We start from the raw sequence: 18194 nt of genomic DNA, 5'->3' as shown, positions 1-18194 counted from the left end.
AATGCAGTTCAGGCATGAGGACAGGGATGAAAGAATGTGATGATCAATTTATCTAGTACATTTGTGACAAAATACTCTATGGTTGTGAAGACTACAACAAAAATGAAACTAGTTACTGAGGCTTCAGGGAGTGGCTATCTGAAACTCTTGGGACACGCAAAGATATTTTGGAAATGTTGGGAATTTGTTTGAGCTGTCCATTGAAGAGTTGCATGTGACTCGGGTGACCGATAAGGCTCACGAACCTCTTGTATGGATAAATTCTATTTTCTTGACTGACATTACCGGTAGTAGTACTTCCTTATCACAAGGAACCCGACTTCTGTAAAATCTCTCGATTATGAATACTAGTGTGTCCATGGATGTTCGATAGTCGGGAGCGGATCGACCGACTTGAAAACGTGTGTGACATCGGTAATGTAAATTTTTATGCAACTGTTTGCTGTTGGTATCCCGATGTGCTTCGATCATCGTGTGTACTGCTCCACCCCAAATTATCGGCCGACCAAAATAAAAGGAAAAGGTTGCCAGGACATTGGTTAAATAACGATGAACACTAAGGACTAGTGTTTAATTAATATTAATGAAAATTATGTTTAAAAACACCTAAAATCTTAATTTTTCAAAATGTTTTAAGACCGAGGAGATAATCTGCCAGAGAAGTGTGCAAAATAGTCCCAATGCAAATCACAGATTTAGATATTACCATTCTGATGGATTTACATTGATTTCATGGAGATGTGTGCACAAATGAGGTGGCAAGATTTTTCAATTCTATCAAAGCTAAACATTGGACAAAATTCTAAATTTTGCATGATTTCCTCATACTGTTCATCCATCGTTTCCGGTTCCGGACTCGCAACCACTAGTCAGATGGGAACTATAGCATCAACTTGCCTCTGATTCCGTGGAATGTCACATTTATTTTCACCGTTGTGTTACCACGTACTCCGGTCTTGGACGTAAACCAGCCGAACACCGCCTCGATTTCCAAACCTTCGTCCCTGGTATATTTTATGCCTTATGCACTAAGATAAAACATCTGAATACTTAACAATAAAAAAAACCCAACAATATACTATATTGAAAAAATATATATACAATAGTAAACAACAAACATCTAGCTTACTGACTGGGGCAAACACAAACAACCACACACCGTATTTCACTCGGTTACCTTTTCCAGACTACTTCTGGAATTCACCATAAAGAGAATGCATGTCGAACTGCAAATGTGGTCCACGCTTGTTTCACTTGTTCAAGTCTCTTTCTTACTGGCCAAATCAGCTTTCTAAATATATCTTAAATGCCCACACTTACAACTACAGAAATACAATACGACCAAAACTTATACCAGCAAAAAACAAAAAAACGCCCCACAATACCGAAAATCATACCTTGTCTTTGGGTCGACATACCAAAAAATGTTGAGTTTTTTTCCTCTAGGATTTTGTCAAATTGAATTTTAGAAATGAAAAGTAGACCTGAACACGTCAACTGATACGATACGCAGGAGCTTGTTCTGCGTATGATCAGTATTTAAATCTAAGAAGGCTACTGACAAACAAGCTGATGTTACATGGGTTTCAACAGTCTCGTTTAAAATCAGCATCTCGCAACGTTTGTGGTCGTTATAATGATCTAGTTTGCCAATATAACCTGCCATTGGGTCAAATGCTGTCCGATGTGTTTCACTAATTGTTAGGCCGTTCTTTACACACTGATTTTGACTACGGATTACTCCGTTTACCTGATCAAAACATAGTGCTCACGGCGGATGTGACCAGTCGACAGGGTTTGCTTACTCCTCCTAGACACCTGATCTCACCTCTGGTATATCCAGGGGTCCGTGTTTGCCAATCTCTTAATTTTGTATAAGATTGATCACTGTTCTTAAACCTCCGATCAATGATACCTGGTTTGAATCCAGATTTACGCGTTGCAGGTAAGGCTGAGGTGAGAACAGCTCAGAATATTTCGACTTAACAAAGGCTTTTTTGTCTATTCTAGACTATATTGATGATGATTTGGACGATGGGATTCTGTACAATTCATCGGTCTCGCCATTGAATCAACTTTTAATTCTTTGAGATATTATGCAATCGAAAACCTGTTATCTGTAAATGAGGGTTTGTTTACGGTACACAAATATACTGTGTCGAGAATCATTTAAAAAATTTCGCGTGCAATACCTAGCTCCTTTAGACAATAATCGTATAAAATTTCCTGCTGGAGTTTTAGATGTCCAAAGAGCGCTTATGCAACAAAGTAACATACCTGGTGTTGTAGGACTGAAAGATTGTACCCACATCCCCATTATTTCTCTAGGAGGGGATAATGCTGAACTGGTTCGCAATAGGAAAGGTTATTTTTCTCACTGATGTACAGGCAATCTGTGGCTATGAACTCAAACTAACACATGTTGTGGTACGGTGGTCCGGCAGTACTCACGACAGTCGAATTTTTGAGATTCTAATTATATAAATTTGTTCGACATTTGACCGTAGATAAATAAATGGAATTTTTAAAATCCATTTTGCCAACGTTTTGTCTTTTCTCGTGATATCCTTCCTGGAATCAATTAGTTCCAATAAAACGGAAGTTTTCCAATGCAGTAAAATTTGGAGACTTGCAATTCTAGGACATCCTTCGGTTTGTACAGTGGAAAGTTTGGGATAAGGTAAGCCTGGTTTAGTTTGGAAACGAGCAACGGAATTACAGTTCAGGTAACTCCGACTCACCCGGCATTAAAACCCGGCTTACGTGATTCGTGGATCAACCGCTGAGCGGTACTTGTGTGAACTAGATACGCGACCGACCATACATTGTACCTGTTTTGTGGCGTGACTCTATCACAGGGTGTTGGCGCTTTTGAATTTGTTTTTTATACTTAGGGATAGTGAAGGTCATTTTGTTCAAATTTTTTGAAAAAATGAAAAGTCCAAATGACTCCTACAGGTCATTTTCTTTTTAAAAATAACGATTTCATGTATTTATCTGCATTTATTTCCAAATTTAAAACGATTATAATCTTAATATTATGTCCCCTGAATTTTGGCTTCTTGGACAAAAATGCAACATGCAGTAATTTCAAAGTCGAAAAATATCATTCACATTTCTTTTTAATTATATTAGAATGGAATAAGATGATTCGGGTGAGAGAAAAAGGCTATATACTGTCATCTGCAACGCGTTGCGTATACGTTTTGGGGGTACTAAAATCCCGAGTACATTACGATACCAAAATATACATCGGGTTGGCAGACTCTATATAAAAGATTAAACTGACAAGAAAATTTTTCTATGAATATCAAGGAAATTGCATAAAATATAGAGAGATTTATGAACAATATCGTATGCTTCATGCGGCTTATTCCGTTATACCATTTCTCTTTGAATTCATTTGTTTCTCTTTCATATGTACATGTCTATATCAACATTTTAACAAAACATGTGCCCTAATTATTATCAATATCATTTACGAAATTAAAATATCACCATCATGCTATTATAGCATCTACATGTAACATCAAGACGTTGCAGACAACGCTCCACAGTAAAATCCCCGATTTTCTCCTAGAGCGTTGCAAATAACAGGAGTATATACTGTATACATATATAAGTTGACGATTCTTATTTTCTCGGTTAGGAATCAATCTAAAATGTACATAAAGGGGAAGTTTCCCCGGGCAGAGGGTTTTCTTGGGGGTACCATATCAGAGAAAATGGGGCTTGGTTTCTTTTGGGGGGATCAAGCTAAATAAGTTTATTAGACGGAATAAGGCCCATCTCTAAACTAGCGTGTTGCATGCAACGCGCCACGGTAAAATCCCCGATTTTCGCGTAGAGCGTTGCAAATAACAGGAGGATATATAGGTTGACGATTGTTATTTCCTCGTTTAAGAATCAAACTAAAATGTACATAAAGGGGAAGTTTCCCCGGGAAGAGGGTTTTCGTGGGGGGTACCATATCAGAGAAAATGGGGCTTGGTTTCTTTTAGGGGGAATCAAGCTAAATAAGTTTATTACACGGAATAAAGCCTTTCTCTATAACTCACGCGTTGCTTTTCATAAATCGGTGGTTTTACTTTGGAGCGTTGCATGCAACGCGTGAGATATAGAGAAGGGATTGACACCCCCCCCCCACCCCCAAGAAACCAATCCCCGTTTTCTCTGATATGGTACCCCCCAAGAAAACCCTCTTCCCAGGGAAACTTCCCCTTTATGTACATTTTATATTGATTCCTAACAGAGGAAATAAGAATCGTCAACCTATATATACTCCTGTTATTTGCAACGCTCTACGAGAAAATTGGTCATTTTACTGTGGAGCGTTGCCTGCAACGTCTTGATGTTAGATGCTATAATAGCATGATGGTGATATTTTAATTTCGTAAATAATATCTATGATAATTAGGGCACATGTTTTGTTAAAATGTTGATATACATGTAGACATGTATATGAAAGAGAAACAAATGAATTCAAAGAGAAATGGTATAACGGAATAAGCAGCACGAAGCATACGATATTGTTCATAAATCTCTCTATATTCTATGCAATTTCTTTGATATTCATAGAAAAATTTTCTTGTCAGTTTAATCTCTTATAGAGAATACGGGCCCGATGTATATTTTGGTATCGTAATATATACTCGGGGTTTTATTACCCTAAAACGTATACGCAACGCGTTGCAGATAACAGTATATAGCCGAGAAAAAAATCCACCAAAATGAGCTTTACTACTTATTAGAAGAATCTATTATTTACAGTGGCGGATCAAGAAATTTTGGAACGTGTGGGGTGGACAGTAAACGTCTGAGCTGTCTTGAAGACCCCAATGGATCCACGGCAAAGTATTGTGAACTCTGACAACATAATACGTATATAGTTTAGTGTTTTGGACATATTTCTATAAGAACTTCATCATTATGATATAATTGAGGGTGTGCGCCCGTAGCGCCGGCGATGGATCCGCCACTGAGTTGTAACTTTTGTAAAAAGTGAATACTTTCATTGCGATTGGATTTCACTATATAAAATGTGAAATATGATAATCTTGATCCCTGCAATATTTCGCCTTTATCGATCTACTTTCTTTTTTGTGAGTGCCCAAGTCATGTCAAGTATTGAATTATATGTACAATATACTAGTAACTCTACTGTTTATTAGTAAGAAAGGTCACGAGAGCTTGAGGTAGAATGCGTGAATCATGTTGATATAACCAATCATTTACGTAATGCAGAACAAGAAATTGAAATCGAAGCTTTTCTTTTTTGTTGACTATTTTTTGCACATTTAATCAAAATGCAACTTGGAGAACAGATGCTGCGATCTGCAGTGTCATTCCGTTCGATGCCTACAAGTACACCTGTCCCCTGAATTATATACATGATCCCACCTCTGGTATAGTACCTATATACATGCAAGTTATTGATTATAAACAGGCATGCGCATTGTAGTACGTGTAATCGGAATGCGGTTTCAATTATCTAATTCTCTTACAAATACTGCAATATGTGTTTGTTTTTGTAGAAGAGTTCTTCATAACTACTTTGGTCTCATCTTTCCATGTCGAGGGTTGGTGATCCACCACCTTTACAAACCTTTTACTGATTACGTTTCATATACAAAAGGAGATCGATTATATCGCCATATAATTTTGAAGTGCACCGAACTTTGACTTTTGACCAGTCAGAACTCATGCTAGTAATTAGCAAAAATGAGTGGATTTAACATCTCCATTAGTTTTGCTGAAATAGATTATCAGAATTTCAGGCGCCTTACCCATTTCCCAATTAAGGACATCAAAAAGTGACTAAAAATAGCTAAAGAGTCTGAAGAAAAATAGTATCATCCGCGGTGATTTTAAGAAATAATTTTCTCATTTTTGAAAATACATGAGAGTATGAACTGAGACGCTTCACGACGGTAGTCCAGGTTTACATTCTACTTTCAGTTCACAGGCACTCGACGTTTTAAATACATGTATATATAATAACAACAAAATTGCTTTCTGTAAACATAATATGATATCATGTTTACAGAAAGATAGTTTTTTTTTATTATTATATATATTCAAAACGTCGAGTGCCTGTGTTTCAGTACTGTCGGTATTCCCAGCCGCTAGAATAAATGTACTACATGTATATTTATATAGATTCATGATACGCGCATTTATTTTTTTTAAATCCTTTTTAAAATTAATATTTTTATTTCAATTACAGACAAACATCCAATCACTCACATGCACATCATGGCTGGAAGATATGGCAATAGAATATTGATAGATTGTTACTAACATGCATTGTCAAATAAACATTTCCTGTTAAACTATCTTCTGTTGTATACATCAGCTTCGTTGTGTGTTTTGTACATTTAAAAAAAATCATGATAAGTACTCAAGTACTTAACTAAATTTCGATTTTTCATTTGGAATATATACCTTTTGACAAGCAATATTATAAGATTGATGATTTTATCTTTTTAGGAAGACCTAGTATTACTGTACTTGCATCAAATTTAGTATTTTTCTAGATTTTTTCTAAAAGGGAACATAACGGGCAGATATTCGGGCGATAACAGGAAACATGCAGATCCATTTGACATTGGGAACATAAATCATCATCTCAGATTTTTGACATAAACAAGTACCTGTTTGTGCCTAGGATTTTATGAATAATTCTAAAATTGAATTCGGAAAAAGTGAACGTGAGTTTAAGATATAATTTTTTCAGTAATATCTTCAAAACGCATAAAATTACCAAATACCATCAAATAAGTCATCAACAACAACAACTCAAACCCCGTTTCGTACGATGATTTTTTGGGGAAATACCTATTTGGATTATGATTTTATTGTCATACCATAAAGCAGGGGCGGATCCAGGAATTGCTGTTACGGGGGGCGCCACTTTATGAGGCAGGGGGTCTGGGGGCCGCCTTGAGGCTTTGCCCTGTTGGGGGCCCAGGGGGCGAATCCCCCGGAAACTCATGGATTTTATAGATTTTATAGGGCTTAAAATATGTCTCCTATTTAGTCATTTGTACTATTTTTTATCATTCTTTATAGGGTGAAGTTAATGAAATGAGGCAAATTTTAAGTTTTTTTTTAAGTTCTCCCAATAAAGCAATTCAAGAAATCAAAAGATTTTGTTCATTTATTTCTCCGGGAGTGGAAGAAATTATTGCTTCTTTGATCGTTTAGTACATTTTTCTAAACAAGATACCGGTACCACGATTTCCCTTAAATTTGAAAATTTTAGGGAGGGGGCGCCGGCTGCCCCACCCTTCAATCCGCCACTGCCATAAAGGTTCCACTAAATTATATCCTAAGTTTATTGCTTAGAAAATCTGAAAATATACCTAGGACTTCTTTCCAAAAGCTAATATTGGTATTTTTTGCTTTAACTTTAGAGACAAAGTCCAAAGGTCCAAAGTGCATTGTTAACAACTGCTACACTAAGTTAGAGAGTTCATTATGCCATTCAGAGTTCAGATCCAGCCCCGATATTTTCAATATAATCTCTCACTTGAGTGTTGATGACTGTGAGAAATGTGGTGGATCAGATGACTGTGAGAAATGTGGTGGATCAGGTGACTGTGAGAAATGTGGTGGATCAGATGACTGTGAGAAATGTGGTGGATCAGATGACTGTGAGAAATGTGGTGGATCAGATGACTGTGAGAAATGTTGTGGATCAGATGACTGTGAGAAATATGGTGGATCATATGACTGTGAGAAATGTGGTGGATCACCACCCCATGACTTGGAGAGGTGGTTTGCTACTTGCAACTTCCTAGAGTACACAATAGGAAATATTGTACATAAAAACATTATGCAAAAATACAAATTTCGGATTGTGCGAATGTAGTTCATAAAGTTGTTGGACCTTTTTAAATGCAATCTTGAGATGATTAACTGTATACATGTATATCAATTCCACAGGGGCTAAACCCGTTTTAAGCCCGAACCCTGTGAGGGTTCGGGCCCAAAATGGGCTTAGCCCCTGTGATCAATTCCAATTTGAATTTCCACTGTATGCTAAATTTCTATGTCCATAGCACAGAGCGATTTTTCTCGATCTTGCAAATCACTATGGTGACATGGATGTTGTTTTCAAAGTAGCAGCTGTTTGTTATAGGGTAGGCGTTGATCATTATGAATTCCCTCTATAGTCCCGTGACCTTAGTACCAGGACAGGGACTGGAATTCAAAGAATAAGGATCCAGAGGCGGACTTCTGGACCCCCCCCCCCCCCCTCCGGAATATCGTCATGTTTGTTTTTTAAAAATTACTTTCACACCAAACAAATTGACATCTGTTTAGCTTCGCGCCAATTTTAAACTAAGCAGCGTGTGATAAATACAATGGAACCCATAATCACTGATAATGGAACACTTTGTACGCATTTAATATTCTTGGATATTTTATTCGTTGTTGAAAAATAGCGTTGTTGGAGGCCCCGTAACATCCACCTCGCATAGTACCACGAGGTGGGGTGTGTGTGAGGGGGGGGGGGGGGATTGACATGCACGTGGTGAACAGACAAACAACAACCATACACACGTGTACTTGTAGCCCCCATTTTTTTCTAGTCGGGTATCCTGAGCAGGTGTCCCCTCTAAAAAAAAAATCAGTAAAGCTATGCAGATTGACAGCTTATTTCCACTGACCCCATATCAAATAAAATATCCCCACTCTTCCTTAATCATAAAAATAATATTGAATAAATAAAACGACTTAAGTTGACATAGATTAAAAGTTACACTCCGATTGTTCCTACTAAATATTGTTTTAGTCTAAATCAAGAGTAAATTCACGTAGAATGTAAAGCGGTCTCCTCAGTTATTTACTTGCAATAGGCCTATAGATTTAAAAAGTTAAAAATAGGTTACTTCCTGGCTTAGGTCACCCGCCAGTATTTTAAATATCTCCACAGGTGTGTTTTTGTTAATTCTCTAGTCAAAAATTATATAAAACAACAATTTATCATATAAAAATCTGAGGGTGAGTTGCAGTAAAACCGTTGAATATGACAATATCGGAGGGTAGGCAAAGCAATGACAGTGTGAAATTAAAACGGTGTACATGTATATAATTTTTTGCAAGTTTCTTGACATCTATTTACAAATATTATAAAGTCGGTACACATCCTTTTGTTCGTTTCATAACGCCATTATCGCATGTTCACTCAGCATCTGTCAGTTGCCATAGATAATGCCTCCGGGCCTTTTATTCACTGCACAACACGATTCGTTTCTATGGAGCCAACAGCAATACGAGATCTCGCGCGAAATTGGATCTTGGCCCTGGGCTATACCCGGCAGTAAGAGCGCGAGACAACTAAAAGCTCATTATACTTGGGATTTTATCAATAGGCGGCTTCGACTTCACACGGGCTGGTTTGGACAGGGAATTTAACTAGAAAATTTATACAGTAAGTTTTTTAAAAATCTTATTTCTAAATAAACTTTTCACACATTTGATAGTATTTTATTGATCACTGTTAATCGATCGTTTCTTGAACCAACGATGTATATTATCTATACCTTATATCTATACCTGTAAACTAGCATCTGATTTCAAGACAATGTTACCTGCCTGTTAAATCATTACAATGTCTGTTTCTCAGAAATTGATTCCCCACTAAGGACCAGGACGATGGCGTCCCCTCACACCCCACCTGCCACTTCCCCGGCCACGCACAACGGACACTACCAGAAGATATCAGGGGTACCCTGTCCTGCTACCCCTACCCGCTACACAGCCCCCGTGCACATCGATGTCGGAGGGGTCATTTATACCTCATCTTTGGAAACTCTCACAAAGTAAGAACACGGATCCAAGCTTTGATACTAGTTTAGGATTTATCAATAATGATATATAATCAATAACATTATTTCTTAAACTTGAAGAAGTAAGGGAACAGTGGTATTAGAGACTCCGAATTTTCAGTTTTGTTACCTTTTTATCAAAGAGAAATATTATGCAGTGCGATTTAAACCCTGATACAAACTTCTATATCTCGTGGTAGATTAGTTGTTGTGTGTAAAACAGCCTCGGGCTCATTTGGCACATGGAACAAAAACGACGACTAGTCTTTTCTTCTTCCACTTGAGAGGACCCCAAAAGCTTTATACAAATGGGAAATTCTCCGAATCCGCCTGAGGGCAACAGCTTCACTTACAATATATGAAGTATTAGAGCATTGAAAACACAATATTCTAAATATTTAAATTGCAGATTTAATGATTTCATAAAATTTTGCCTGGGGTACAATTTTTTTTTTATGTGTAGAGGCCAGAATAAAATCGAACAAGATCTGATTAAAAATGATTTTGCGCAATATCTCGGTATATTAACAGACTTGCTTAGACTTGCAGTACTTCTACTTTAAAGAATTTTTTAATTATGTACTCATCTAATCAAAGAATCTTTGTTTTACTTTTTCTTTAAAATTAGATTTTCGTGAAACAAAAATGTACTTGAAAATGGTCATTGCCGCTGATTTATCTCATCTAAATTCTAACCACACTAGTATTCTTGACCAATTTGTACCTGTGTCTTAAATCCTGGTTTCCGCGAGTAGTTCTCTCATAAACCTGCGGACAGTTAATTTTCGCCAAGGAGGATATGCTTTAGTTTTGTTTGTCCAGTTGTCTGTCTGTAGGTGAGATCATGTAAATTTCATAGAGAGGGTTAGCCCGGCAACAAGTTACTAGTGTTAAGTTTTGGTAGAAATTTGGACCAGTTTCTAGAATGTTTTTTCGGAGATGCTTTATAACGTTCATGTTACTCACTGCTGCTTGAAATCTTTAATAAAAAAACCCAAAACCCTGCATGAATTGAAGATCATGAACCGTCAATTTACAACCGTCTACGACATTGTTATTAAAATCAAATCGCACCATTATCCCATCGGAACATGCTACGTGACGTAAAGAAACTCGTCCGTGCGTGTACGCGTCCAGAAAATATGTTATGTATACAATTTTATATAAGAGTACTATTTCAGGCATTGTCTCGCAATTGCTACGCCGATAAAAGGTGGGAAAAGAACAATTACTATTGAGTTTTTAGTCAAAGGTCACAGGTCAATGTCACAGAAAGTCTGCTCTGAACCAGTGGGTGAACAAGTACTCACTGAAATTATGAATGACAATCACTGACACGTGTTTAGGAATGTACTAGTCTATCAACTTCATTTGTTCAAAGTAAACGTGCAAGGAAAAATGCGCTGCTGACCGAATTATATGGCATGATGTATTTTTCGTCAAATTCCGTGACTCACTGTCTTGGAACGTTCAGTTTTTGTGGAATGATTCTTATAATGTAGACACTGTATAAAGGGCCCCATGTCCATATTTGATACTTGCTATATTGATAAAAGGTGGGGAAAGGAATATCCCTATTGATTTCTTTGGCGAAAAAGTCATAGGTCAAGGTACTAGCCAGCGGTTGAAAGTTACAATGTTGTGGTCACCGTGTTAGGATTTTCTGTCCCGTACTCGCTACTGAAAAATAATAGAAATATGATCATCCCTGTCAATTTCAAAATCACAGTAAGCGATTCAATATAACAATGCTCGCAATATCATACTTCGCCACTCTTTAGTGTACTTACTAAAATATAGCAGAGCGGGAAAGAAGAAAAAAACCCATTGAGTTCTGGGCAAAAGGGTCATGTTAAGACTACAAACATTGATTGAATGGAATAATTTTTTTAACACCACGCAAAGACTACCATTGCAGTTTTTCTTCTCACAATTGCTACACAGATTACAGAAGAGAGAAAACTGTCAATCAATATCTGGGTCAAAAGGTCAATGTGAAAAGTTAGTCAGTAACTGAATACAGCCAGTGATCATGAACATGCGATATAAAATAGTACCTTCGATCTTTCAATATCATATATATGCCGCTTACATTGCATCTGGCAGGGATATGATACCTATTGATGTCAAGGTCAAAGTTCAAGGACATACTAACCAATAGATGATGTATAGGAATGGTAGCATGTGGCGAGGTGTCCTGCCTCTAAGCCCCGGCAGAGGCTCGCACTAGTATCAAACAGGAAGGGATGTTGTGACCTCCTAGTCCATTGCCCTAACCCAGTTGTTCCCAAGATTTATAAGTGCCTTTACTATCTTCATCCCCTGTAGCGATTATACACGAAGAGTCTTCAGGGATTGACGCGTCACAGAATTCAATACGTAATCTTCTAACCTCAAAATGTTTACTGGTAGTTGTATTCTAAACATCATCCAAGTGAGATAAATCATTTTAGGAGGGCTCTGATACGTAACAAGCCAAATCAATGAATTTATATTCCTTCTTAAGGTTACATGAATTTGAATGGTGGTGATCTTGATGTTTGACCTTCAGGGATAAAACCAATAGGATAAATAAACGTTGTAACATTCAGAAAAAAAACCCAATAGGGATCATCAACAAGTCATAGAGACTCTTACATATGTATGTGAAGTGTAATAGCAAGGTATCAAAAGATAAGATCTCGTACAGAAACCATTCCTTACAATATATGACCTGGTGTCCTTGACCTTTAATAGAGAGAGGAAAAGGATTACTCTCACGTTCCACTGCTAAATCTCCAACAGCGTTAGAAAAACCACCTTATAACCATTACTTACAATATGTAACCAGTCTTGAATCGACCTTTGGCCTTTTGATCTAAACAATTACTACCAGTCCAGCTTCAGTTTACTTCTGCCTCAACAAGACATTCGACTGTGGTATAGATCATCTTCGGTAATCGGTAAGGTCTGTCCTTAGAGTTCAGACAATTTAGTTCAAAGACAAGGCCTTTTCTGGCTTGTCTTTAAAGTTCAGATAATGTAGGTCTTTGGTAAGATTTTCCCTTAATGTTTAGTCAATAAACACCATTAGTAAGAACTCTCCTTAATTTCAAACACTTTAGGTCTTTGGTAAGGATTGTCCTTAAAGTTCAAACCCTCTAGGTTAGAACTGGTCTTGCAGTTCAGAGGTCTTTGGTAAGGACTTAAAAGTTTAGACACAGTAGGTCTTTGATAAGGGATGTTATTAAAACTTCAGACTCAGTAGGTCCTTGATAAGGGGTTTTCTTAAGATTCAGACAGTGGGTCTTTCTGTAAAAATGTATATGAAAGGTCAGATGGTTAAGGATTATACTTGAAGTGCACACACTGCAAGCCTTCGGTAAGGACTGTCCTGAAACTTCAGATATTGTAGGTTTTGTGTAGACTGTCTTAAAAGTTCAGAAACTATATGCCTTTAGTTGTAAGGATTATTCTTAAACTTCAAACACTGTAGGTTTTGGGTAAGAATTGTCCTTTGAAGTTGACACTGTAAGAATAGACTGTCCTTGGTCTACATAGTCATTGGTAGGGACTGCCCTTAAAATTCAGACATTGTGGGTCAGAACTGTCCTTAAAGTTCAGATACTGTAGGTCAAGACTGTCGGTATCTGAAGTTCAAAGGTCATTTGTTATCACCAGGTAGCCCATTTTTTAGAGTGTTCGCGTCGCAATCTGAAGATCCAGAGTTTGATTCTCAATCCAGACACCGCAACTTGTATGGTAATCGTTCCTTCGCCAAATCCCGGGAAAGTCACGGTATTCCGGACCTTAAAATGCGAGTGAAGGCATTGGCACCAAAAAGAATCGTCACCACTACGACACTGAGCGTCACGCATAGGTCAAAATGTGGCACTTCACCTAAATCTAGTGACGAATTCTCGAATGCTACGCATACAAGCAAAATCTTGGGTTAGGGTTGTCCTTAAAATTCAAACGCTGTAGATCAGGCCTGTCCTTACAGATCATCTATAAATCTTTGGTGAACGATGTTGATAATCAAGGATTTATGAAATTAACTAGAAATTTTGTTTTGTTTTACAACCTGAGCCGAGATATCAAACATGGATAGGAAAAACTCAGACTGATGTGCGTTTAGCAGTTGTTGCCAATGTAATCGAATCTTCTGCACATTCCAGATACTAGTAATTGCATGTTGTAAATTCAATTCTATTTACGAGATCTTCGTTTCTGCGTATTTTCGCGATAAGTGTGATCTCGCAAATTTCTTGTACATCGCTAAAATTCCTTCTCGCATGTAAATTAATTTGTTGATATCGCGAAAATAAAGAACCAGCAAAATATGCAAATATATAGTTTCATTGTACAATACATGTATATATATCATTTTGAAATTCATTTGGAAACTCTCTAGCCTTTTTAGAGCAGAGCGAAAATGTATTTTTCTATTATCTATCGCGCACAACACGTTAGTTTTAACTTCGCTAAGTCATTGTCTGTATTAAAAATGACGTGAGAACTGAAAGTAACACTAAACTATGACATGCCCTCCAGTCTAAACAAGGAAATCTATTACAGGGACGGAAACTAGTACCATAAAGGTTGTTATTTAAAATACTCTTCAATAGATAAATGTTTTATTTTTCATTTGTATTTAAAATCCGTGGGCACAAACTTTGAAAATATCGTTTATGCCTGATCCTAGCTGGAGGGAGTCCAGGAATAATTAGATGACTGCAGCCTGTGTATTGGTAGCTGGGGGCTCAAAACGCTCTTATTTCTAATGAAGTAGGCGCCAAAGGGGCACCGTCTTTTATGTAGGACGGAATTCTCTCCAAAACATTGACTTTGACGAGAGAATCGCCAGGGGCCTCGGCTTGTAAAGTTTTTTAATTGGAACTCGTTCCCTTAAAAACTGAACGGGAGAAGACACCATTGCTAGCGGATAGACTTTAGCAGCACACGGTTCTTGTAGCCATGGCGTATGTAGAGAATCTTGTCAGACTCTGGGCAAATTTCGCTTGTTTGGATGGCCTATTATCCACAATCATCATTGAAGGTGTCTGGACAATCAAATGCAATATAAATATTCTTCTAGGCTATTTACGTGCGTGTATATGTTCAAATATTTTAAAGGAAATCTTCATATTTGCAAAAATTGATAATACAGTAATATTTTAAAAAGGCAAACATATAGACATGTGTAATTCTAAAAATTCATGAAACTAAACGACAAGACATTATGCTAAGGCATGTTGATTGACTTTTTTTTTTTTTTTTATATGTATAACACAATATTTTGGTCATTTACTGTGATTGTAATGGGTACACCATTATATCATTTACTCTCAGACGTTTTCCTGGTGAGAGTTACCTGTCACAGACAGAGATTAAAAGTGCTGTTGTCAAGATTGAAATTCTTATACACATCAAATGTTGCTTGATCTATAAGTGATTTGTTTTCCCCTCTAGGTGTCCTGAATCCAGATTAGCCAAAATGTTTAACGGCAGCATACCCATCATACTCGACAGCTTGAAGCAACACTATTTTATAGACCGCGACGGTAAGATGTTCCGGTACATCTTATCCTATCTCCGTTCATCCAAACTCATCTTACCAGAAAATTTTACGGAATACGACCAACTTCTTGAAGAAGCTAGATACTTCGACATAAAAGGTATTGTTAACCATATTGATATCATCCGGCGTGCTAAGAACATCAAACAAGAGAAGTTAGACTTGCGTTCAGGGGGTACACCTAGCGGCATTGGCGAGTATTGTGACTGTATCGCTGTTAGCATCAGTCCTGATCTCGGAGAAAGAATCTCTCTTAGTGCAGAAAAGGCGCTTATTGAAGAACTTTTCCCAGAATTGATTCCCGCGCTTATGGACTCAAGAAATTCCGGATTTAATTTGGACAATAGATACGTTATTCGGTTTCCTCTAAATGGATTTTGCAAACTGAATTCCATACAAGTGTTACAGACTCTGTTTAATGCCGATTTCAAAATCGTGGCAAATACTGGCGGGGGAGTGGAAGGTCAGCAGTTCAGCGAATACCTGTTCTGTAGATACCGGAAGTGTTAGTGCTACAGCGGAAATTCTTCCGCATCTGCATGGGTCAGCAGTTCAGCGAATACCTGTTCTGTAGATACCGGAAGTGTGAGTGCTACAGCGGAAATTCCTCCGCATTTGCATGTGTGCTGTAATATATGAAAAGGTGTATATTAATCAAAGTGTTTGTCTCTTGCTATATGCATCGTACCAAACTTGATTTGTTCGTTTTGTTAAACTTGATATATTGCAGCAAACGAATGCTATGTACAGAAAACGGCACAAAGAGTTCATAGTTTTTTTTTCACCCTCTTTAATATAGTTGCCAAAGACATTTTGTCCCATTTTACACAAATAAATGTTGATTTATGTTGTTTTCTTTATCATATTTATGAAATCCACATTATTTCATGTTTTCTTGTTCAATGCCAATGTTTGATAATAAATGTATATACTGTAAATGTACCATGTTTATTGTCTCTGATATTCAAGAGAGGAGATTAAAACAGCGCGCAAGGATTGGGGCCACAATAGGGAATCAATGTTGTATGTGGGGGTACATGTGTATAGGATAACTCTTTAAAAATCTTCTGATGAAGAATAACGGCCTTGATTACTTATTTTATATGCAACCATTTTCAGGTAGTGCAAATTCAATTTTGTTCAAATTGTTGTCCCCAGGGGTAGGATGGGGCTAAATTAGGGGATTAAAGTTTTACATGAGTATATATAGGAAAAATTCTTCCTCTCATTAAGAACAGGGTCATGGACACTCATAATGCAGATTGTGAAGTATGTTCAAATCACGACCATTGGGGGAGGCATAATAGGGGATTAAGGTTTATAAGAAAGAGAAATATCTGAAAATCTTCTAAAGAACAGTAGCATAATTTATTCAAATCAATATGTTCGGGTCTTCCAGTAGTGCAAATTCAAGATTGTTCAATTTAGAGGCCCCAGAGGTAGGTTGATAATGTTTTTATCCTGTCAGAAACTTAACTTTGCTCGTAACTTTGAATGGTGAGTGATACGGTTCTCATATTTCACATGTGTATTCCTTGTGACAAGGTCTTTCTTTTGGTACAACAGTTTTTGACCTTGACCTTTGAGTTTGACCTACTTTTAAGAAAATCTAACCTAAGCAATATCTCCTGAAGTATGTAAGGTAGGACTTACATTATTTTGTATAAAGATTCCTTGTGTCAAGAAACTTCATTTGATGCCATGATGTTTGACCTTGTGACCTTCACTTTTGAATTTGACCCAAATTTTAAAACTTTAATCTAAAGTTTTACCTGCTCATAACTTTTGAATAGTGAATGATACATATTTCATATACCGTATGTAGATTCCTTGTGACAAGGGCTTTGTTTTTGGTACGGTACTAAAGATTTTGACGTTGTAACCTTGATCTTGGATTTTGACTGACTTTTAAGAAAAGCTAACTTACGCAATATCTCCTGAACTTTTTAAGGTAGGGTTTCCATGTGTTGTATATAGATTCTTTATGGAAAGACCTTGCATTTCATAACATAATTTTTGTATCTTGTGACCTTATATCATGGTTATGTCGTGACAGTAAGGGGGTAGGTTGGAAACACAGTATGGGGTGATTTTTTTTCTCATGGGAATGAAGATTGCAAAGAATCTTTTAAAAATCACAGTAGATGAACAACAGCAGGGCCTAGATGATTCATGTGAGCGATGTGGCCCGTGGGTCCTCTTGTTTTGTTTTTGTTTATGGTAACAAGATAGGATGCTTGAAATTTCACAAAAATTACATATCGTTGATAAACGTCGCATATGACCTTAAAGATATTGGTTTGTAATGGAGACGGTCTCTCAATACAACAATACGACATACAATGTCGCTAGTTTCATGAGAAAAAGGGATAATTTGACCGTCTTTTTCCAACAGTTGGCATGCATGTTGTACCTGGATTATGTTGTGGAAGATGGTGCGTATTTTTATTTTACATTGTATATTATGAAAAATGATCGACTAGAGAGATGATCAATCAGGCGACTGGGGTCTGACATTTTGCCAGTGGCCTCGGACTGTGGCTGATTTAGAGCATGCGCCTGGGGCGAAACAGCGCACAGCGTGGTTTAACGAAAAACGACCTCCTATGCATCGGCCATATTGTTGTTAAAGTCGGAGAGATATTACATTTTATATTAAGCCTTTGTGCATATTCTTTTTCAATTCATTTTGCAGGTACGGCCTGTGGGCATAGTGTCTCCGTACAATAACTAAATTGCTCACCTACCTTTACCGACATCCATTTTCTAATATCGCGACAGAAACGCGACATTTGGCCGCT

General features: G+C 37.2%; 1 protein-coding gene across 1 annotated transcript; it reads left to right on the top strand.

Moving 5' to 3' along the window:
* Nucleotides 1–9008: 9008 nt before the first annotated feature.
* Nucleotides 9009–16331, top strand: LOC125680504 (BTB/POZ domain-containing protein kctd15-like). The gene is made up of 3 exons (XM_048920170.2): nucleotides 9009–9439; nucleotides 9635–9830; nucleotides 15288–16331. The coding sequence occupies exons 2-3, from the start codon at nucleotides 9664–9666 to the stop codon at nucleotides 15901–15903; spliced, it is 783 nt and encodes a 260-aa protein (XP_048776127.1). The 5' UTR covers nucleotides 9009–9439; nucleotides 9635–9663; the 3' UTR covers nucleotides 15904–16331.
* Nucleotides 16332–18194: the final 1863 nt, after the last annotated feature.

This window comes from Ostrea edulis, chromosome 1, assembly GCF_947568905.1.
Source record: "Ostrea edulis chromosome 1, xbOstEdul1.1, whole genome shotgun sequence".
Classification (NCBI taxonomy): domain Eukaryota; kingdom Metazoa; phylum Mollusca; class Bivalvia; order Ostreida; family Ostreidae; genus Ostrea; species Ostrea edulis.
The sequence above is the reverse complement of the archived record's forward strand: the minus strand, read 5'-3'. Positions and strand labels throughout refer to the sequence as shown.